Raw genomic sequence first — 23,771 nt, 5'->3', positions numbered from 1 at the left:
GTACAGTGCACTAGACTTATTCTTAGACCATAAGTTAAATGCAGGCTACCTTCAGGTGATTGGAAAGTGGTAAAAAAAAACTTGCTAGGGTCACCCCCTAGTGTGCATACTCATAACCGGCCAACTCTGCGACTCAAGCAATAAAGAACAATCAAGATATGAAAGAGGGTGGGGATTTGTCCTGTACTGTACTCCAAGATAAGGAATTTACAGTCATTGCTATCATCATACAATATAGGACCTGTATTTATAGACCATGGGTGGGACATCCTCAAGCAAACCAAGGGGTCCCACAAAAAACCTAGGTTAACCACTTCAATACCAGGCACTTACACCCCCTCCCCACCCAGGTCAATTTTCAGCAATGCTGCTGTTTAAATGACAATTGTACGGTCATGCTACACTGTACCCAAACAGAATTTTTATCATTTTGTTCCCACACATAGCGCTTTCTTTTGGTGGTATTTGGTCACCTCTGCTGTTTTTCTTTTACAGTGCCTTGCGAAAGTATTCAGCCCCCTTGAACTTAGCGACCTTTTGCCACATTTCAGGCTTCAAACATAAAGATATAAAACTGTAATTTTTTTTGAAGAAACAACAAGTGGGACACAATCATGAAGTGGAACGAAATTTATTGGATATTTCAAACTTTTTTAACAAATAAAAAACTGAAAAATTGGGCGTGCAAAATTATTCAGCATCCTTAAGTTAATACTTTGTAGCGCCACCTTTTGCTGCGATTATAGCTGTAAGTCGCTTGGGGTATGTCTTTATCAGTTTTGCACATCGAGAGACTGAAATTTTTGCCCATTCCTTCTTGCAAAACCGCTCGAGCTCAGTGAGGTTGGATGGAGAGCGTTTGTGAACAGCAGTTTTCAGTTCTTTCCATAGATTCTCGATTGGATTCAGGTCTGGACTTTGACTTGGCCATTCTAACACCTGGATATGTTTATTTGTGAACCATTCCATTGTAGATTTTGCTTTATGTTTTGGATCATTGGCTTGTTGGAAGACAAATCTCCTTCCCAGTCTCAGGTCTATTGCAGACTCCATCAGGTTTTCTTCCAGAATGGTCCTGTATTTGGCTCCATCCATCTTCCCATCAATTTTAACCATCTTCCCTGTCCCTGCTGAAGAAAAGCAGGCCCAAACCATGATGCTGCCACCACCATGTTTCACAGTGGGGATGGTGTGTTCAGGGTGATGAGCTGTGTTGCTTTTACGCCAAACATAATGTTTTGCATTGTTGCCAAAAAGTTCGTTTTTGGTTTCATCTGACCAGAGCACCTTCTTCCACATGTTTGGTGTGTCTCCCAGGTGGCTTGTGGCAAAATTTAAACAACACTTTTTATGGATATGGCTTTCTTCTTGCCACTCTTCCATAAGGCCAGATTTGTTCAGTATACAGGGACTGATTGTTGTCCTATGGACAGAGTCTCCCACCTCAGCTGTAGATCTCTGCAGTTCATCCAGAGTGATCATGGGCCTCTTGGCTGCATCTCTGATCAGTCTTCTCCTTGTATGAGCTGAAAGTTTAGAGGGACGGCCAGGTCTTCATAGATTTGCAGTGGTCTGATACTCCTTCCATTTTAATATTATCGCGTGCACAGTGCTCCTTGGGATGTTTAAAGCTTGGGAAATCTTTTTGTATCCTAATCCGGCTTTAAACTTCTCCACAACAGTATCTCGGACCTGCCTGGTGTGTTCCTTGTTCTTTATGATGCTCTCTGTGATTTAAACGGACCTCTAAGACTATCACAGTGCAGGTGCATTTATACGGAGACTTGATTACACACAGGTGGATTCTATTTATCATCATTAGTCATTTAGGTCAACATTGGATCATTCAGAGATCCTCACTGAACTTCTGGAGTTTGCTGCACTGAGTACAGGGGCTGAATACTTTTGCACGCCCAATTTTTCAGTTTTTTATTTGTTAAAAAAGTTTGAAATATCCAATAAATTTCGTTCCACTTCATGATTGTGTCCCACTTGTTGATCCTTCAAAAAAAATTACAGTTTTATATCTTTATGTTTGAAGCCTGAAATGTGGCAAAAGGTCGCAAAGTTCAAGGGGGCCGAATACTTTCGCAAGGCACTGTATTTCTGTTATAAAATTTTGTAAAGAAGTAAGTTTTCTCCTTTACTGTTGGGCACTGATAAGGCACCACCGATGGGCACTGATGGGCATTGATAGGCGGCGCTGAATGGCTGCACTGATGGGCATCCCTAGTGGCACTGTGGATGGGCCCTGGTGGTCTAAGGTGGCATATCTGGTGTTCCAGTGTGGGTGGCCATCCCTGTTGGTCCTGGGTGAGCATCGGAGGGGAGGCTGCGATAATCAGCACAGACTCCCCTTGTTTGGAGAGCAGCCAATCCGCTCTACTCTACCTGCGTCTGTCAGACGTGAGTGAGGAAAAGCCGATCAACAGCTCTTCCGGTTTACATCATGATCAGCCATGATTGGACATGGCTGATCACCTGGTAAAGAGCCTCCATCAGAGGCCCTTTACCAAGATCAGTGTGTCAGACCAGTGTTTCTCAACTCCAGTCCTCGAGGCGCCCCAACAGGTCATGTTTTCAGGATTTCCCTGAGATGAAATGGCTGTGGTAATTACTAAGGCAGTGAAACTGATCAAATCACCTGTGCAAAAAAATGGAAAGCCTGAAAACATGACCTGTTGGGGCGCCTCGAGGACTGGAGTTGAGAAACCCTGTGTCAGACTGACACGCTGCACCACCGATCGCTGCGATTCGCGCCCCCCCCAAGGGGGACTAGGATCCATGTCTTCCCCTTATAAAAGCACCTTCCACACTGTAACAAATCACAGGCTAGGCACACTGTTAACCCTTTGATCACCTGATGTTAACCCCTTCCCAGCCAACGTCATCAGTACAACAGTGACAGTGTATATATTTTTTAGCAGTTCTGCTATAAGTCGCTGATCACCACCATTACTAGTAACAAAAAATTAAATACATTTAAAAAAAGCCCATTTTTTACAGATGCTATAACTTTTGCGCAAACCAATCAATATACGCGTATTTAGATTCTGTTTACAAAAAAATTGTAACAAAATACATATTGGTCTAAATTTATGAAGACATTAGATTTTTTTTTTCTATTTTTTTTTTATTGGAAATGTTTTAAAAGCAGAAAGTAAAAAATAAATAACATTTTCTTTTGTTTTTTAATTCAAAAAAGAAAAATGCAGAGGTGATCAAATACCACCAAAGAAAACTATTTGTGGGTAAAAAAGGGACATACATTTTATTTGGTTACAGTATCGCAAAATTGTCAGTTAAAATAACAAAGTGCTGTATCGCAAAAAATGGCCTGGTCATGGGGGAGGGGGGTAAGTCTTATGAAGGTCAAGTGGCTAAGAACATCTCAAAACTTCTGTAAGCAAAATCTTTGAATAAAGATAAATATCTTTTATAGATAGAGTAAGATGTTTAACCACTTAAGACTTGGACCAATATGCAGGTTAAGGACCTTGCCCCTTTTTGCGATTCGGCACTGCGTCGCTTTAACTGACAGTTGGCATCCTTTTTTTCCCACAAATGGAGCTTTCTTTTAGTGCTATTTTATCACCTCTGCAGTTTTTATTTTTTGCGCTATAAACATAAATAGAGCGACAATTTTAAAAAAAAACCAATATTTTTTACTTTTTGCTATAATAATTATCCCCAAAAAAGATCTAAAAAAAAACATTTTTAGGTCGATACGTATTCTTCTACCTATTTTTGGTAAAAAAAAAATCACAATAATCGTTTAACGATTGGTTTGCGCAAAATGTACAGTATAGCACTTACAAAATAGGGGATAGTTTTATGGCATTTTTATTAATATTTTTTTTTTTTACTACCAATGGCGGTGATCAGCGATTTTTTTCGTAACTGCGACATTATGGCAGACACATCGGACAATTTTGACACATTTTTGGGACCATTTTTTCACAGCAAAAGGTGCTATAAAAATGCATTGATTACTGTGAAAATGACAATTGCTGTTTAGGAGTTAACCACTAGGGGGCGCTGTAGGGGTTATGTGTTTCTAACTGTAGGGGGCAGGGCTAGAAGTGTGATGTCATTGATCATCTTTGCCTATATCAGGCCCATGTGAGCGATCGCGGGACACCGGCGGCGATTGGGTCCGCGGGTCTCGTGGCCACGGAGCTTCGGACCGGGTCACGTGCGCGACCCACGGCTGGGCTCTTAAAGGCGACGTACATGTACGTGCCTGTGCCCAGCCGTGCCATTCTGCCGACGTATATCGGCGTTAGGCGGTCCTTAAGTGGTTAAGACGGAAACATCAAGGTCTACTACCAGAGCAGACTACTTTCATGCAGGCTTTGGAGAAATTTGAAGCACCTTTAGGCTAGGTTCACACATACACACATATGCGATGCAAGAATCCGCATGATTCCAGCGCGGGTTCCCGCATTGCATGTCACCCACCGGTAGTTCACACTGCCCTATGCAAACCGCTGTGGGTGTCAAAAGAAAATGAATGACACCTGTTAAATGGTGCAAAATCGGATCGCATACCCAATGCAGACAAAAAAAAGGGTCCTGTACCATTGGTGTGAATGCGATTTCAGCCATACAGTTTGTATGGCTGAAATTCGCATCGAACAGACTTTGCATGTTATCTGCACAGCAATGTGGTGCAATCACATGCGATCCCTGTCATCGCATATGTGTGAACCGCCACTTGAGACATGGGGTATAACAAATCATGCCCAATGCCACATTTTGAAGCAAGTGTAAATGAACCCTCAGAGAATGTCACTGTACTGCTATTGTCCTTTTTGTTCTCTCACTCGCTGCCAATTTTAGTGGCTGTTTGTCTCTTAAGCTTGGTACACACTACAAACTGACAGCTCCGGTCAGAGCAGCTGTACTAACTATCAGAAGTTAGTGCATTGATCTCCCCCGCTGAGCTGTGTTCTGGGAGTTGCCCCCCCCCCCCAATTAGCTCTGGCATTGGCTGAGTGTGCTGATCGGCTGCTGGTTTACCAGCATACTCGTCTGACAGATACCGGCCAAACAGCTGGCATCTGTCGGACAGGACAACATACACATGGCCCGACACATGTCGGTTTTTATTGAACCGGCCGATGTCTCCCGACATAAGGCCCCCGTGCTTTACTTGAAAATACTTAAAACCTAAATTACAAAAAAAAAATAAAAAAAGAAAGAAAAAAGAAAGCCGTTCATTGTTCTAAGGCTTAGGTCCTGTACACACAGCCGGGAATCCCGTCAGGAAAAAAACGTTGGTTTTCCTGACGGGATTCCTGGCAAGCTTTTTTTGCAAAGCCATGCATACAGACGGCCATTCAAAAGAACCGCCGTTCTTTTGAATGACAAGAACACAGTGACGTCATCGGTGCTCGTTACATTCGATGCCATCGCCGCCATCTTGCTACACCCCACACTAAACTTGTATGCTACCGCACATGCGTCAAACTCTTATCGAGCATGCGCGGGTTTACCTGGGACAGGTGAGCACACAAATGACCGGTTTTCTCGGCAGGAAACACTCTCGGCAGCAAACAGGACCTACTCTATTACTCCTACGCTGATGACACTCAACTCTACTTTCGTATCACCGGGAAAAAAGATCAATACCACGCACTACAAAATTGCCTCCTACTGATCGACAACTGGATGACAAAGAGTTCCCTCAAACTTAATTGATAAAAAACAGAACTTCTCTTTCTCCACGCAAATCGAAAAAAAAAAAAAAACTCCAGGACAACAGGCACACCTCCCACCATCCTTGGACAAACCATCACCCCAAGCACCAAAGTCAAAAGCTTAGGAGTCATCTTTGATTCAGACATGACCATGGACGCACAAATAGGATCAGTAGTCAGCGGAGCCCACCATCTCCTACTACGTAGACTCATCCCGGATAAGGACCAAGCAGTAGTATTCGGAACAATCATCAATGCTTGACTGGATTATACTAACTCTCTCTCCCTAGGGCTACCCAAATACCAGATCTCGCGTCTACAAATCATCCAGACTACAACCACCAGACTGATAATGGGAAAAAAGCCTTGGGATTCCATCACCCCGTCCCTCCATTGGCTAACCGTAAAGGATTGGGTGACATTCAAGACACTCTGCCTCACTCACAAATGCACACAAGGAAAAGCCCCACAATACCTATGTGAGAAAATACAACACTGTAACCATAGGTGGGCCCTACGCTCGACGAATCAAAACCTGCTCTGCATCCCCAAGACCCGCTACAAATCGAAAGGAGAACGAAGATTTGCAGTCCAGGGGCCACGGCTGTGGAACACTCTACTAACCATCATCCGCATGGAAGATAACCATCGCGCCTTCAGGAAAAAACTGAAGACCCACCGCTTCTGAAGGACAAGGATGACTCCGGATACAAGCGCCTTGAGGCGATTAAGTTTGCATTTGTTAGCGCTATATAAGTTACTCACTCACTCTGCCGGGAAACCTGACGAGAAAATAGAGAGCAGGGTTCTCTATTTTCCCGTCTTGGTTGTTTTCCTGACGGGAAAACTGCTAGGGAGCATACACACGGCCGGGATTCCCGGCCAATGGCTTCAGGCTACATAACGTACTGTGTTCCGGGTGCGAGCCGAGACCTTCCTGTCTCATAGCTGGAAGATAGTGTATCTGATCGATGCTCAGCCATTCAGAGAAATCTATTTATTCTAGCAAAGAAAACAAAGCTTTCTCCGATTGGTTGTGTCACAGAGGTGGGCTGATGATGTCACAACCTGACTCACAGGAAGCTTTGTATTCAATGCTAGAATGCATTGCTTTCTCTGAATGGCGGAGCACAGATAAGATACTCTTTGTGTTCCGGAAGGTCTTGACTCGCACCCGAAACACAGTGCGATATGCTGTATGCAGCTACATACAGTTTATACACCACGCCCATCAGCCTTAGTGACATAAGCAGTATTGTAAAGTGCATCAAAAGCTGGAGTTCAGCCTGAGCATTGCCACAGTTCCCACGAGTCTGGTTTCTATTAATACTAGCGGTGATGATAAATGGGGTAAGCATGTCCGAGAAGGAGAACACAGTAACCAGAGTGTAAAACGTCTTGTAGCGAAATCCTGGTGGCAAAAGTGCAGTAGGAAGTGCTTGAAGACCTTAAAAGGAGCTGTAGGTGGAAGTAAAAGTAAAGTGTGAAACCAATGATGTGATATACCTAGTCATCCACCTGAGTCTAAGCTCTGAGTGGTTGAAATTAGAGGTGCATTAAATGGAAATTTTGGTGCCAAAACTGGAAATGCAGGATGCACTTGGCCGAAAACCTAACATTTTAAAAAAATATATCTATATTTTTATATATAATTGTATTATTTTTGACTTTTTAATATCATAAATTTTAATGAATATGAATTTATTGTTGGCCAATATTCGGCACCCTTAGTAAGAAAAATGCATCGCTTTAAATTCTATGTATTTTTTCACACTGGTCTGTTGCACTTCAGATATGGTGTTAAAAATGCTCCTCCCTCTTCAAATGCATTGAAAACGTAGCAAGAATGCATCAATAACACACCTATGTTATGTTTTTGATGTGTTTTTTATATCAGATGACCTACGAAAGACACACCATAAGCATTTTCGGCACATTTTTCTTTACGGGTAAAATGCTGAAAACACAATTTTTAGCCGCTGTAATTTCGGTGCTTCTCTAGTTGAAATTTAGCACCAAGTTTGAAAAGTTTAACTAAATGTGATGACAGATGTTTTACTGCATGGTAAACACAGGAAACAGGAATTGTTTCCTATGTGTCACATTCACACTGCAATGAAATGCAGACATGCTGCATTTAATCACAGCGCACCATGTTGAATTTCATGGCCATGCACATCAACACAGCACATTGCATAGCTGTACATTGCGTGAATGAAGTATATGCTGTGTACACTTCAAATAAAGTAAGTAGTAAGTACAAAACCAAAAAAGGGAGCCATGCAATGGACTGAATTGCACACCACACTGCCCCCTACTGCAGCCAGCAATGGAAAGAGCTGCTGTAGCGGTGAATCTCTGCAGCCCCTCTCAGTTGTTGCAGTGTAAATACAGCCTAACTCTGTATAGGTTTCCTGATTGTTTTAATGTATAAAAGGTGTACTTATTCAGGATACACATAAACAGTGAAATCAATTTTAAAACTTTCTGTGGAACTACAGCAACGGTGAAGAAAAAAGGGCGACTCAGTCTTACCTGTCCATGTTGCTGGTCCCTATATAGGGTCCAGGCTTCTGAGTGTAGACTAGGTATATTTGGTAAAAATACAATAAATAAAACACACATTTTGGAAGACAATAGAAGACATCATAAAGTAGCAAATGTCCGCACTGGTCCATGCCGAGAGCTGTCTTTGCCGCTCTTATGGCCGGCTAGATGGTGGAAAGAATGAATTCTCCTTTTGTGTGGCTTGACAATGGAGCAAGCCGTCTTTCCATCTCTTGAGTGCGCATGTGCCAAAAGGAGTGGTGAGCACGGCGGTGATATCATCACAACCAGCGCTGCAGTCCAGGGAGCATTCCAGCCCTCGGTTTTGGCTCTCCTCCATCACACCACCATCTAGCTGGCCAACACAGTCGTAGGAGTGGCAAAGACGCACTCGGCATGAACCAGTGCGGTCTACACACGACCGCACATCTGCTACTTTATAATGTGCCTTTTATTGTCTTCCAAAATGTGAGTTTTACGTATTGCATTTTTAAACCATATATACCTACAGTCTACACGCAGAGGCACCTGTATCATTCTTTCTTTGCATGTTTTGGAAATCGCTTCTGCTCCCCCACACAAGGCTGGCCCCGAATCAGTGGACCTTTAATCCTGTTCCATCAATACAATTTTACCCCTTAAAGACTCCTTTCTGATGGACTTTGAATTGCAGTAGGATTGCTTGAGTTTGCGCAACGATTTTCACATTCGTGTTTAGGGTTCAGGTTTCGCCTGTGACGAAGGGCATACCCCAAATGAGTCTTCAGGGTCTATGTTCTGTAGGGATGTACCATGGCTCTGGACCTTTATAATATACACGTGTTGTACCGAGTTGATCGCCCAAGCAAGATCCACTGGCCAAAGCAATATTACAGGCCATCCCCACGGCATGCAGTCTGACTATGTCTCCCAAGGTGCTACCAAGGTTGCAGTGCTTCTATTGTATTAGAAGATAGTGAGTAGTTGAAGAATCATAAGTAAAATTAACAATTAAGCCTCCGAAACTAAATTCCAGAAAGGGTGAAAAAAGTCTGAGGAGTTCTCTACGGGTAGAGAACAGAAGCTGAAGCCATCTTTTAATCATTCCATTCACACTCTTGCAACAGAGAGTCAGTGTCTGTGTGTAGACAGCTGTCATTTTGTTTAAGTCTACGGGTGCCTGACAATTGGTAGTAAAGGATAATACTATTTTTTAAAAATGTTCTCTCTCCCCTTCCACTACCTATCCTGCTTACCCCATACAAAAAAGAGCTGTGTACTTACCCATTTTTAATCCACTCCGGTCCAGTCACGTGATCCTGCAGTTTTGGCTAACCTGTGTAAGGGAGTGGTTGACAATAGCTGTAAATGCCTGGAGCTGTGATGTCCCCCATAGGCTTCCATGGCCCAGCTGTAGTCGGCGTTCCCTTCTCTTCTTGCACAAACCACTCACTGACAAAGGGGAGCGGAACTGCTGGATCAGGTGACCGGACAGAAGTTGAATAAAAATAGGTATGTGCACAGATCATTTCTAGACAGCATGAGGTAAGACATCCATCCTCCTAGTTTACTAGCAAAGAAATGAGGGATTACACCTAAAATGGCAGTAAAACCCAAAGATTTAGGACTTCCTGTGTCCCTCAATGGACAAGAAAGCAAATGTATTTTTGTCTATAATCTTGGTGTATATAAAACTAGAGCTAATAATACACATGTGCGTTACTAAGTGCACTGGATACAGTCCTTGTGTGTGTGTTTTAGGAGTGTACCTATTCATTTCTGTTGGCCCCCAAGACACATTCACACACCAAACAATGCACATAATTCTCAACACACTGCATACACCAATAAACATATGGACTGTGGTATGCTGGAAAAAGAAAAAGAGGTTCATGTACGTTTGTTTTTTCTGCTTTGACACATGTTGAGGATCTTTGACAAAAGGATAGACAGGTGTACTGCAACGCATGTGGCAACACATACTCATAGGTGTGAAGGGGTACTACTTTTGCTTGTGATTCACTGACAAGTGTACTGCTGTGCTGTAGATGAGTTTGTAGTGAAAGCCAAGTAACATATGTATAAGAGGCAGATATGATAAAGGTGGTGTAATTTCATCTAATGCATACTGCAGATGAACCCTCTCTGTACATGAATAATTATCTGTTGAGGCTGTGACAGCTTTTAGAAAATGCTAGGCCATCCATAACATATAATGGAATTACTCAACGGCCAATCATCTAAGAAAACACAATAATCCATACGAAGACATACACAAATAGGACTAGGGCAAAAGCATGGTCATTCTCATAATTGCTTGTCATGGGTCAATTTTATATTTTTTTACATTTTTAGTTCTGAACATTATTACAAACCAATATACCTTTCATGAAGTGTTTCACAGTTACCTGCTAATATTTATCAGCTTCTTACGTGTTTCTTCAACCAGTTTCTGAGCTTGAGAGACCTCTGACTGTTTGTGAATCAGATGATTTTTAAATTCTTGTTGCCGAGATAAGGCTTCATCAACTAACCTGAGAAATCGTTGTTCATCCTATATAATAGTCAGTTCACAGAAAATTTGAAGTTACTATGTGACAAATGCCATATACAATACATATATGTAAGTGTGTGTTGCTAACCTAATACTTTTTTAAAAGGGACTTGTTTCTATTGTTACCTCCAGTCCTAAATCTTAATGAAATTGAATACTTGTGCAAACGGTTTTATGTTTCATTTTGCGCAACTAATTTAAGGCCTCATGCACAGAAATTAAAAACACTGCTTATATAGGCGTTCGACATCTTTTAATTTTTTTTTTACCTGTAAAACACACTTGTATGTAAGCCTCTGTGGACACAAACACATTGGCATTTACAGGCATATTATAAGAAAAGCGATTTGAGACTGAACAAAAAACAAACAAAAACAAAACATTGTGCATTCAGGAGAGGAGCTTTTGGGCATAATTTTTTTTGACAACGCCTAGATGCGTGGAAACGTGCTTAAAGTGTAGGTTCACCTTTACAGGAAATCTGTAAAGTGAACTTACACACTGGACTGGACGCCATCCCCCTTGGTCCTGCTAACCTGGAGTCCGGCGATCCCCGTATAGCCGCTGCACTGGTCTGGGGGTTTGAAATCCAAGCTGATTTCTCTCTTCTTCGCCCGCAGTGACAGGATGGGCAACGCAGGTTTCCGATTGGTTGGCGCCGACCAATTAGAATGCTCCTAAACGTACCTCCTGACGAGGTATGTTTTGCAGATTACGTTGTGGGGGATTTCCCTGGGGGGGAGTGAGGAGGGTGTCCTGTGTAAGTTCACCTTACAGATTTTTCTGTAAAGGTGAACTTACCCTAATAACACTAGGCAAATAAATATCCTGGTTAATAAAACACTTTTGCTTAAACGCGTGTTCAAAATGCAGCTTTTGGCAAGTTTTTAGGTTGCTTTTTTCCTGCAATGACCAGTGGAGAAAAAAGTCCTGTGTGCATGAGGCCCAAGTATTAAAAAACTGTATGTATCAACTAGAAGGCTTCGTTCACACCTATACAGTTTGCTTTTTGACCTGATTTTGCAGTGCATTTTGCATTTTTTGTGCTTTTTTTTTATTATGCTCAATTTGTTGTTGGGTGGATTAAAAAACAAAAGCACAAAATACAGCAACATCGTGACAAAAATGCACTACAAGCTTTTCTGCAGCTTCTCCATTCTATTGAACCAAAAAGGCACCATTTTGCTTAAAAAAAACAAAAAACAGTCCCTGACTCTTTCCAAAAAGGCAGCGGCAAAGGCAGCGGCTTAAAAAAGCATAGACGTGAACATGTCCCATAGGAAACCATGTTAAATGGACTGTACTGCGTTTCTGCAAAAAGCATAAAAAAATGCATAGGTGTGAACCAAGCCTTAACGTGTATGTAAACCCTAACAATTCACCTTTCTAATTTGATACCATTTAATCTGTTAAACATACCATTGAACCCGTTTTGTCATACATGTTTAATAAGTACTAAAAAATACCCGCTGATCCTGCAAGAAACACATTGAGCTAGTAACTTTATGTTAACCCTAGCTGTGCTGCACTGAAACCTCAAGTAGTGTTTTTAAACCTGCCAGGTTCACCTCTGAACTACAGAACAACTCCCCTCTAAGCCATAGAGATGAGGGGGTGTTCTGCAGCCACAGCACACTTTTCTTTAGTGTGAATTCTACTTCTCTATAGATACAGTACCATTAGTATGTGCTGTCACTTCAAGCCATGAAGTGTTAATGGCTTGATCACTAGGTGAAAATAAAGGAAAAAACACCTAAAAAAAAAAGGATTTTTGTACTCACCGTAAAATCCATTTCTCTGAGTTCATAGACGGACACAGCCTTCATTGACCTTAGGGTTATGCTTCTTCCTACCAGGAGATTTAGGCAGAATTCTACAGCACTTAAGGTGTTAAAAACTTTCCTTCATGCCGCTCCTCCCAGGGAGCGTGGCTCCCCCAGGCATAACCCACACCCTGCTTTAGCAGCCTCAGTTCGTAACAAGCAGTACAAACAAAGGAGGGGTGGGTGCTGTGTCCGTCTATGAACTCAGAGAAATGGATTTTACGGTGAGTACAAAAATCCTTTTTTTTCTTTCGTTCATAGACGGACACAGCCTTCATTGACCTTAGGGACGTCCCCAAGCAGTGTCAAAAAATTCGAGGGGTGGGAAAAATAACACAGCAAAAACAGGTTACACCCCAAACAAAAACCGGAGTTAAGGAGGAACTCCAACCTTAAACTGCCGCCTGTAACACCTGCGGCCGAAGGAGGCATCAGAAGATGCACTCACATCCACCATATAAAACTTTGAAAAAGCGTGGACCAACGACCAGGTCGCAGCCTTACACACCTGTAACACAGAGGCTTGGTGTCGGAAAGCCCAAGAGGCCCCGATCGCCCTGGTCGAATGCGCCATGACCCGAAAGGGGGGCGCCCGCCCTTCAGGGCATAGGCGGATCCACCTGGAAATGGTTGGCCGACGAGACTGCCAGGCCCTTACTGGGACCGGACACAGACACGAACAGCGAGTCCGACTTCCGGAACAGAGCTGTCGCCGACAAGTAAACTCGAAGGGCCCGAACCACATCCAAAGAATGTAAAGTGGCCTCCTTCGGGTTCTTCGGCTGAGGACATAAGGATGGAAGAACAATGTCCCCATCCAAGTGAAAAGCCGAAAAGACCTTAGGGAGAAAAAATGGCTGCGGTCGCAGCACCACCTCATCCTTACGGATGACCAAGCAGGGAGCCTTGCAAGACAAGGCCGCCAGAACGGACAGACACCCGTCTGATCGAGGTAATTGCTACCAGAAATAAAATCACCTTTTGTGACAATAAACAAAAAACCTCCCGAATGTCCTCAAAGGGAGCATTCCGAAGCACTGAAAGGACTAAATTCAAGTCCCATGGGGGTAATGGAGGGCGCACCGGAGGGGCCACCTGCCAGACCCCCTGACCCAACGCACGCACCCAGGAGTGCGATGCCAAGAGTCGCTGCAAGTAAAAACAGCCAGAGCAGAAATCTGGCTCCTAACCATACGTAAGGCGAGAGCCTGAACCACTCCCTGCTGCAAAGACAGCAGAATCCTGTACACAACGCATGTACGAGAGTGCCAGTTCATCTCCCCACACACAGAGAAGTAGGCCTTCCATGTATGAGGAAAAAACCTACGTGAGGTAGACTTCCGTGCAGGCAGCACGGTAGAGACCACCGAGCCCAATAGGCCTCGGTCCTTAAGCCCCTGGCTCTCAACAGCCACGCCGCTAAGGCCGGTGGCTGTGAAACAGGGTGGAAGATCGGACCCTGTAACAGAAAATCAATTCCCAGGGGAAGACGCTAGGGGGCGTCTGCCAGCAGACGCACCTGGTCCGCGTACCAGAAGCGACGCGGCCAATCTGGGGCAATCAGGACCGATAGAATCCCTACAGCTTCTACTCTGCGCAGCAGGCGAGGAAGAAGCTTCCGAGGAGGGAAGGTGTAAAGTAGGCGACAGCGACCCCAAGGAGCCACCAACGCGCCTGACGCGTCCGCCCACGGGTCCTTAAACCTGGCCACGAACCGTGGCACCTACCGATAGAGACGGGACGCTAGAAGGTCCACGTTCGGAGTGCCCCACTTTCGGCACAGACCCCGAAACACCTGCGGGTGGAGAGACCACTCTCCTTGGCCCAGTGCAGTGCGACTTAGGTAGTCGGCTAGCCAATTCCGTATTCCCGGAATGTACCCGGCCGATAGAGCCGGAACGGACCCTTCGGCCCACCGAAAGGATGCGCGCGACCCCCGTCGCTGCAACAGAACTCCGTGTGCCTCCCTGATGATCAACCTACGCCACGGACGTGGTGTTATCGGACAGGATCCTGACCGGTCGGCCCTGTAGATCCAGGGACCACCTGGTAAGGCAAAGCTTGATTGCTCGGAGCTCCAGAACGTTGATCAGTAGGCAGGACTCCACCTGAGTCCAGTGCCCCTGGGCTGACTGGGTGCCCCAAAGCGCCCCTCCCCAACCGGAGAGGCTGGCATCCGTCGTGACCACTGTCCAGTGGCCTGCAGAAAAATGACTTTCCGGCCCGTAGCACCGGAAACGCCAGCCACCACCCAGGGGAGACATGATCAGATGACTCAACTGAATCTGGTAATCCAGAGATGACGGAAGCTAGTCCCATCGTGACAGCAGTTCCCTCCGTAGTACCCTGGCGTGGAATTGGGCATACGGAACCGCCTCGAAAGAGGCTACCAACTGACCCAGAACCTTCCTGCAGAATCGCAGAGATGACCGCTTCTGGGTCGGCAACTGCTGCACAGCAGATAGCAGAGTCTGAAGTTTTTCCGCTAGGAGAAAAACACTCCCGCCCCGGAGGAATCCAGGACCAGTCCCAGGTATCCCTGAGACGAAATCAACCCTGATTTCAGGACAATCCAGAAACCAGCCGAACACTCAGAGAGCCTGACACGTGATAGACACGGCTCCACCAATGCAGAGCTCGAAGAAGCTCGTAGGAGAATGTCGTCCAGACATCCCATGATAACAAACCCCCGCTGTCACAGCCGGGCCAGTATCGGTACGAGCACCTTGGTAAAAAAACCCGCTGAATGGGAAGGACACCATTGAAAATGGTCCCCCCCGACCGCAAAGCACAGAATCTCCGGTGGTTTGAGGATATGCAGGTACACGTTCATGACATCCAAGGATGCCAGAAAATTGACAAAACAAAACGAGGGACTTGAGGCCCAGGATTGACCGGGCCCCATCCTCCGTGGGGACACAAACAGAATGGAGTAAAACCCCGAGACCGTTCCAACGAGGGAACTGGCACAATCTCTCCCCTGACCAGAAGATCCTGGACAGCCCCTGACGGAGTCAACCGGCGAACCGGAGGAGGCCAGAAGCCGGAGGGAAAAAACCTGTTTGGCAGACAAGAGAGAAACTCAATCTTGTACCCCAAGGAAAACACTTCGCAATGCAAAGCCAGTCTCCCACCCGAGACACGGGCGGGAGCAGACCCTCAGGCGGAAGCAGGTATGTCCGCAGACTTGTTAGGCATGCGGTATCCGGTGCGCTGCTACCCCGCAGCGGGGATTCAAGCACCATGTAGACCTACCCCCACCGCACAGGGCGAGCGAAAAAACGCCCAGAGCTAGGCAAGGAGGGTCCTTGCACAGGGCGAGGTCCCTAGCCCTTCCCAGACTGTGGGAACAGCATGCGCTTACCACCCGTGGCATCCTCAATGATGCCAGTCAGGGAAGACCCAAAAGGACCGTTCACCCTTAACGGCCATCACCAAGGCCACCTTAGAGGTCCTTCTTCCAGCTCCTGCAGCAGGAGCTTCGCCCTTTTAGTCGGGGCCTGACCAGGGCCCCGGCCAGAGCCGGCCTCACCGCCGAACCCACCACCGTGAATAGGGAGCGGGCCACGGCCTCCACTCTCCTATCAGCGGGATCCTGAAATGCAGGAGCCCCTTCCACAGGCAACGTGGTGGCCATGCACAGTATGGACACAGGGGGATCCACTGGCGGAGGAGAGACCTACTTTTTATTTATTTATTTATTTTTTAAAGCCCCCCTCAAGGGGGTAACGGGTTGCAAAGTTTTTTGACAAACTTTTTGTGGTGCATCCCATTCCTTGTATAACATATCGTCCAAATAAGGAACACAAGGAAACCCTTCAGTGGTGCGTGGTAGTCTGCTGGTACTGACACGGAGGTGTCTCCGCCACATCCTCAATTTTTAGAGTCTCACGCACCACAGAAAACAAGAGCTCCAACAAATTCTTGCCAGCAACTGACTGCAGCAGAGTCATCCTCACTATCCATAAAGGGTTAAAACCCGCAGCCTCTGACATAACAGAACCAGAAAAAAACTGCGATTCTGTGTCATCCCCAGAAGCAGGCTTCAGGGAGGGGGCGCTTTTTTACCCCCTATCCGGGCACTAGCTGCTTCAAACCTGGCAAGAAACCCAGGACAGCCAACATAACAGATGTGGCAGGGGGAGGGGCGTTAAGGGTTAACTCAGGCATAGCTTGAGTTCCATAGTGTCAGCGCTGAGTCACCCACCCTGCAAGGCAGGACAAAAAAAAAAACACTGGTCACCTCCTTGCTGCTATTGCAGAGCATGGGGGCCCCCGGTATTCACCACCCCACCCAGCTGCAGAGGGAGCTGAAAAACCTCAGGTGTGCTCTGATGTGCTGGCTGTGATGTGTCTTCACCTCATGGAAGATTCACAGCGTTTCACAGCACTAAAACTGGTAGAAGAAACCAGAGGCTGTGCTGAGTCATCTCAGGGAAGAATCACATCGTTACCAAGGAGATTTCCAAGATGGCCACCATCTGAGGTAAAAATTACCTCATAGAACACAGCAGCACTGGCTGTGCTTTGTCTGTTTCCCCAGGGAAGAATCACAGCGTTACCAAGGAGATTTCCAAGATGGCCACCATCTGAGGTAAAAAATCACCTCATAGAACACAGCAGCACTGGCTGTGCTTTGTCTGTCACCTCAGAAAAGAATCACAGCGTTACCAAGGAGATTTTCAAGACGGCCGCTGTCTGAGGTAAAAATTACCTCATAGAACACAGCAGCACCCCTTAGGCCGGGTACTCACGACCAAACATGTATGGTGAAAGCGGTCCGTCGGACCGTTTTCACCATACATGTCTGCCAGAGGGCTTCTGTACGATGGTTGTACACACCATCGTACAGAAGTCCGCGCGTAAACAATACGCGGGGCGTGTCCGCGGTGTCGCCGCGACAATGACGCGGCGACGTGGGCGGCCCGCCTTTAAAATGCTTCCACGCATGCGTCGAAGTCATTCGACGCATGCGAGGGACGGCGGGCGTCTGGACATGTACGGTAGGTCTGTACTGACGACCGTACATGTCCGAGCGGGCAGAATTCCAGCGGGCTGTTTTAAAACAAGTCCAGGAATATTTGTCTGCTGGGAAAAGGCCCGGCGGGCAAATGTTTGCTGGAATTCGGCCCGCTCGCGCCCACACACGACCAAACATGTCTGCTGAAACTGGCCTGCGGGCCAGTTTCAGCAGACATGTTTGCTCGTGAGTATGGGGCCTTAGAGTAACAACACAGTCCCCCAACAACACACGGGCTCCGGTGGTAACAAAGAAAACCCAGGAGGCCCCCCTTCACAGCCACTACCCAGTCAGGGGAAGGAGGGAGAGGAAGGGGAGAGAGGAAAGCAGGGCGGACCCTCAGTCGACCTCCCCAGGGAAACCACCAGCCAGACCACTTACCTGAGTAAGGGGCCACTACTTACCTGTCCTGCGGCTACCCGGCTGGAGGTATCCCAGACAGAACCAACGTCCGTAAACGGCATGGCTGTCGGCCAGACACACTGTGACAAAGCCATAGAGACCGGTCATATGTGTGCCCTAGAACCGAAGTTCCCCGGCCGCCCCTGGAGCAACGGGGCCTGTCGTGGACGTCCCAAAGCTGAGCTGAGGGCCGGCACACGCTCGAAGGCCGAACATGGGGGGACTACAAGGGTCGAGGACCCAGCCTGTCACCCAGTCGGCTGTTGATAGAAGAATCGCAGGATTCAAAAATGCAGGAACAAAATAATAAAAAAAGCAAGAAAAAATCGCCAGAAAAAAACTCCAGAGTCCAGGAACTCCAGAGAGAGCCTTGACCTCCTGTCGTTAGGCAGAAAACAAACTGAGGCTGCTAAAGCAGGGTGTGGGTTATGCCTGGGGGAGCCACGCCCCCTGGGAGGAGCGGCATGAAGGAAAGTTTTTAACACCTTAAGTGCTGTAGAAGGTCAATGAAGGCTGTGTCCGTCTATGAACGAAAGAGAAAAAAATACAGCCAATACACATAAGCACTGTAAGCTACAATACAGTATATTACACCTGTCTTTTGTGGGGTTCAGCTATAATTAAATAAAATGTTAATTACTTTGTATACATTAAACAACAAACATTCCAGCTTGAAATATATCAAAATTGCATGAGTATAGGGCCGATCCTGGGCAGGTGCACGGGGGACAGCGCACCCAGGCGCCACAGAGGTGGGGGCGCTGAAGTGCTAGAGTGCTCACCTTCCGCCACCTCCTCCTTTTCTTGTCTGTGTCCAGAGGCAGCTCTCTCTGCCGGCAACTGACAGGAGAAGATCAGAGGAGGAGGGACTGTGCAGCCGCCACCGTCGCTGTGTTTCCTGCCCAAGTCCATCCTCCCTCCCTCCTCCTGTCAGAGGAGAAGGAAGCAGCCGGAGACTATAGCGGCAGTCCTTGAGCATCTCCTGTATTATATCTGCAGTCTCTGAGCATCTCCTGTAGTATGTCTGGAGCCTCTGACCATATCCTGTATTATATCTGCAGTCTCTGACCATATCCTGTAGTATATCTGCAGTCTCTGACCATCTCCTGCATTTAATATGCAGTCTCTAAACATATCCTGTAGCATGTCTGCAGTCTCTGACCATCTCCTGTAGTATGTCTGCAGTCTCTGACCATCTCTTGTATCATGTCTGCAGTTTTGAAAACAGAAAACAAATACTCCTGCGCATGAGTGGATTGTCGAACAATCAATGGTCCATGGAAATAACAATAACCATACCACTGGCCCTGCTACCCTTCATGGATGGGGATATCCTAATAGAAAACAGGAAAAGAACAACAAAGGCACACCAGCCTAGTCTATTACCGTTATAGCAAATTTATTGAAATACAACATACAAGACGTACTCACAACTGTGGTAGAAAGGATCACAGTAAGAGGCTTATTCCACATGGGCTGCAGTATGTAGACACCGAACCACACTCCAAAGGATAGATCGATAGATCATTTGGGGCGATTTAGAAGAGGTATTGCTTTCCAAGATGGAGGCGCTCCACGTACTGCCTCATGCGGAAGTGCACCATCGCCGCTATAGATCACGATAGCCTGGCTTGATCTACATCTAGGAAAGCGATGTCTCTTTTAAATCGCCCCAAAATGATCTATCGATCTATCCTTTGGAGTGTGGTTCGGTGTCTACATGCTGCAGCCCGTGTGGAATAAGCCTCTTACTGCGATCCTTTCTACCACAGTTGTGAGTAGGTCTTGTATCTTGTATTTCAATAAATTTTCTATAACGGTAATACACTAGGCTGGTGCGCCTTTGTTGTTCTTTTCTTATCATGTCTGCAGTCTCTGACCATGTGGGGGCGCCATAAATATTTCTGCACCCAGGCATCTGTGACCCTAGGATCGGCCCTGCATGAGTACATTGTTGTATGGAAAGCCCGGGCTCACCAGCCAGCTGCTGTAAAAGTAAGAGGGCCATATTCTGAGTAAAGTTACGATGGAGTAACTCAGGATACTCCATCGTAACTCCCTTTTTTGACCCGTGTATCTATGCTCCTGATTCTTAGAATCATTTTTGCATAGATACACTTAAGATCCGCCATCTGTAAGTCACTTACACTGGCGGATGTTAAATGCAATGACGCCGGCCGCCGCTAGATGGCATTTACATGAAGGAGTCATTTGCATATGCAAATGATCCTTCTACGCCGATTCACAAACGAGTTCGCGTCGCGTAACCGTCGCTAACGTCGTTTGCGTAAGCGGAAACTTACCCCTGCTATATGAGGGGTAAGTTTCCGCAAGTCTCGCGTAGGCCATGTTACGGATGGCGTCGGGTCCCCGTCGTGTTTTTTCGTCGTTTACGTAAGTCGTTCTTGAATACGACTTTACGTCAATGACGCACACGTCGGCGTCATTGACGTTTTCCGCCGAGAACTGGAGCATGCGCACTGGGCTTTTTGCAGCCCGGCGCATGCCCAGTTCTTTCGCATCGGGGGCGCGCTTCATTTGAATGGAAGACGCCCCCTTGGAGATCCGCCAGGCTACGCCGGGACACTTACACTCCGCTGTCCCAACTTATGGAGCAAGTGGTTGGGGAATACAACACCTGCTCCAGTAAGTTGGGACAGCGGAGTGTAAGTGCCCTAAGCGAAGCAGGCGGATATTTAGAGAGAATATGGCCCAGAGTCTTTATTAGACTCCCAAAACATCTTTCGTCAGCAAAAATAAAGCAAATAGACCACGTCCTGGTATAATCAATACAACATATGAGCTTAACACCAATATACCAGCCCCACACTTGGGTTTAGGGTTTTTGTTTGCTTCGGGGGTACTGCAAAGGCTGCAAGGGCTAAGCAAACAACTTCTTACTTGTCAGACACTTGCTCACAGCTGTAAACCACTTCACTGTACCTTACAGACAATGTGACTCCTTTTTGCTCTTTCTCAGACCTCCCCTGCAGCTAGGTTAAAGTCCCTGTAATCAGAATTTAGAGGCTCTTTCCCAACCAAAGTCTGTCTGAACCTCCAAATTCTGGGTCTTATATGAGGATTTAGCAATCCAGAGCGTACTGTAAATCAGTCCTCTCCTCTCTGGTAGACTACCCCACAAGTAGAGCTGCACGATTCTGGCCAAAATGAGAATCACCATTTTTGTTCCTTAGAATTAAGATCACGATTCTCACGGCGTAAAATCTTTTACATTTATACAAAAAAAATGGGCTAACTTTACTGGCTATTTTTTTTTTAATTCATTAAAGTGATTTTTTCCCAAAAAATTGCATTTAAAAAGACTGCTGCGCAAATACAGTGCAACGTAAAATATTGCAACAACCGCCATTTTATTCCCTAGGGTCTCTACTAAAAAAATATATAATGTTTGGGGGTTCTAAGTAATTTTCTAGCAAACAAAAAAAAAAAGATTTTAACTTGAAAAGAGCTGTCAGAAAAAGGTTTGGGGGTAGATCCACGTAGAATGGCGCAACGTTGTATCCTATGTACGTTACGCCTCCGCAACTTTTACAGGCAAGTGCCGTATTCTCAAAAAAAAGTTGCGGCGGCGTATCGTAAATAGGCCGGCGTAAGCCCGCCTAATTCAAAATGTGAAGAGGTGGGCATGTGTTATGGAAATCAGGCTTGACCCGACGTGATTGACGTTTTTCCCAAACGGCGCATGCGCCGTCCGTGGAATTTCCCAGTGTGCATTGCTCCAAAGTACGCCGCAAGGACGTCATTGGTTTTGACGTGAACGTAAATTACGTCCAGCCCTATTCGCAAACGACGTAAAATTTTCAAATTTCGTCGCGGGAACGACGGCCATACTTAACATTGGTTGCGCTGCATATACGCCTCATATAGCAGGGGTAACTTTATGACGGGAAAAGCCTAACGTAAACGGCGTAAATGTACTGCGTCGGCCGGGCGTACGTTCGTGAATTCGCGTATCTAGCTGATTTACATATTCGACGCGTAAATCAGCGTACACGCCCCTAGCGGCCATCGTAAATATGCAGTTAAGATCCGACGGCGTAAGAGACTTACGCCTGTCGGATCTAATAGATATCTATGCGTAACTGATTCTAAGAATCAGGCGCATAGATACGACTGGCCGGACTCAGAGATACGACGGCGTATCTGGAGATACGCAGTCGCATCTCTTTTGTGGATCTGGCCCTCGGTGTTAAAGTGGTTAAACGTTCCCTAATTTACATACAGAAGTTTATTCCTTTGAAGTGACACAATGTTTAGACTTAACTTTCCACTGATAAAGAATGTTTTTAAAACTTGGCAGGCTGCCCAGACTTGGCAGATTGCCCAGACTGACTTTTGGCTGAGAGCAGACAGGAAATTCTTTGCATACCAAAGTGCAGAAAATTATTTTCATGTCAAAGATCGCGAAACCCTGTGTCAAGAATTGCAACGGGAAAAGATCGCGATAACGATTCTTGACGATTAATCGTGCAGCTCTACCCACAAGCATCCTCGTCCTTTATGGGTGAGAACCAGAGTGTTAAAAAATGTCTCTCATGGTCACCCTTAAAAGTGCCACAAACCAAATGCAAAACTATACCTGCTGCCCAGGACACACCCTCGACGTCCTGTACAAAGTATATAAAGTACAAAATAAATAATATATTTCTCTGCCAGTGGCACAAGGAACACCAACAAAACAGAAAGAACTTGTCTGAGTTGAGTTATATATTATCACTATCACAATATGATGGCAATATAAAGTAGTAGTAGTGTAAAGTAGAAGCCATTTAGTAACATGGTGTGTTTGTAGATTTCATCTCACTTTACACATACAGTATGCCTGTCAAACAGATGCATAAACGGTCAGTGAAATGAAGCCTCACTGAATTGGCTTTTTTGAGAGACTCTGCTACTCACGTTGAAGAAACTATGATTCTGTATTAACATTCCAGAGTTTAGTGCTCTCAGCCTACATTTTATTTGTGAACAAATATGCAGTGCCTCTCAGGAGAAAGACAGTTTAAAGTGCCACTAATATCTCGTACAAAAAATAAATAAAAAATCTGTTCCAGTATATATTATTAAAGCGGTTGTAAACCGCATATACAATTTTTTTTTTTTTTTTTACCTGCAAGGCAAAATGCATAATCAGCTAGTATGCACCGCATAATAGCTGATTATGAAATACTTACCTCAAAACGAGGTGAACAACACTTACCTGGTTCACGCCGAGCGAGATGTCATCTTGCTCCGGCGTGTCTTCCGGGTATCGCCGCTCCAGCGCTGTGATTGGCTGGAGCGGCGCCGCTCCAGCGCTGTGATTGGCTGGAGCGGCGATGACGTCACTCCCGCGCGTGCGATTTAAAATCGGCAAGGTCCGGCGGCTGCCGGATCTTCCGCCGTGGATCCCTCCTGCGCATGCGCCGCCCGCATTGCGAGGGGAATATCTCCTAAACCGTACAGGTTTAGGAGATATTCTTTTTACCTACAGGTAAGCCTTGTTATAGGCTTACCTGTAGGTAAAAGTGAAAAATTAAGGTTTACAACCGCTTTAACTCTTAGCTCCTCCAAACTCCTTTTTTTTTGTTAGCTGCTGTGATCTAGTTTCCTGTATAAGGGAGTCTACGTTTGTGGTCCGTGGTCCATGATCCCATTGTATGTAGGACGGTGGCCACCCTCCCATGCTAGCTCTTGAGTTGGACTAGGGACTATAAATTATGGGATTTGTAGTATGCACAGTG

At 45.9% G+C, this 23,771-nt stretch overlaps 1 protein-coding gene across 2 annotated transcripts in view; it reads right to left on the bottom strand.

Moving 5' to 3' along the window:
* The window catches only part of SMC1B (structural maintenance of chromosomes 1B), a 172,220-nt gene that overhangs the window by 18,079 nt on the left and 130,370 nt on the right, over positions 1 to 23,771 (bottom strand). For both annotated transcript variants that reach the window (XM_040345795.1, XM_040345793.1), the window contains exon 17: positions 10,637 to 10,782. In XM_040345795.1, coding sequence (XP_040201729.1) covers positions 10,637 to 10,782 — 146 coding nt within the window. The remainder of the gene's footprint in view (positions 1 to 10,636; positions 10,783 to 23,771) is intronic.

The sequence above is a fragment of the Rana temporaria genome, chromosome 3 (genome assembly GCF_905171775.1).
Source record: "Rana temporaria chromosome 3, aRanTem1.1, whole genome shotgun sequence".
Lineage (NCBI taxonomy): Eukaryota > Metazoa > Chordata > Amphibia > Anura > Ranidae > Rana > Rana temporaria.
Note: the sequence above shows the minus strand (reverse complement) of the source record. Positions and strands in the feature narration are given on the sequence as shown.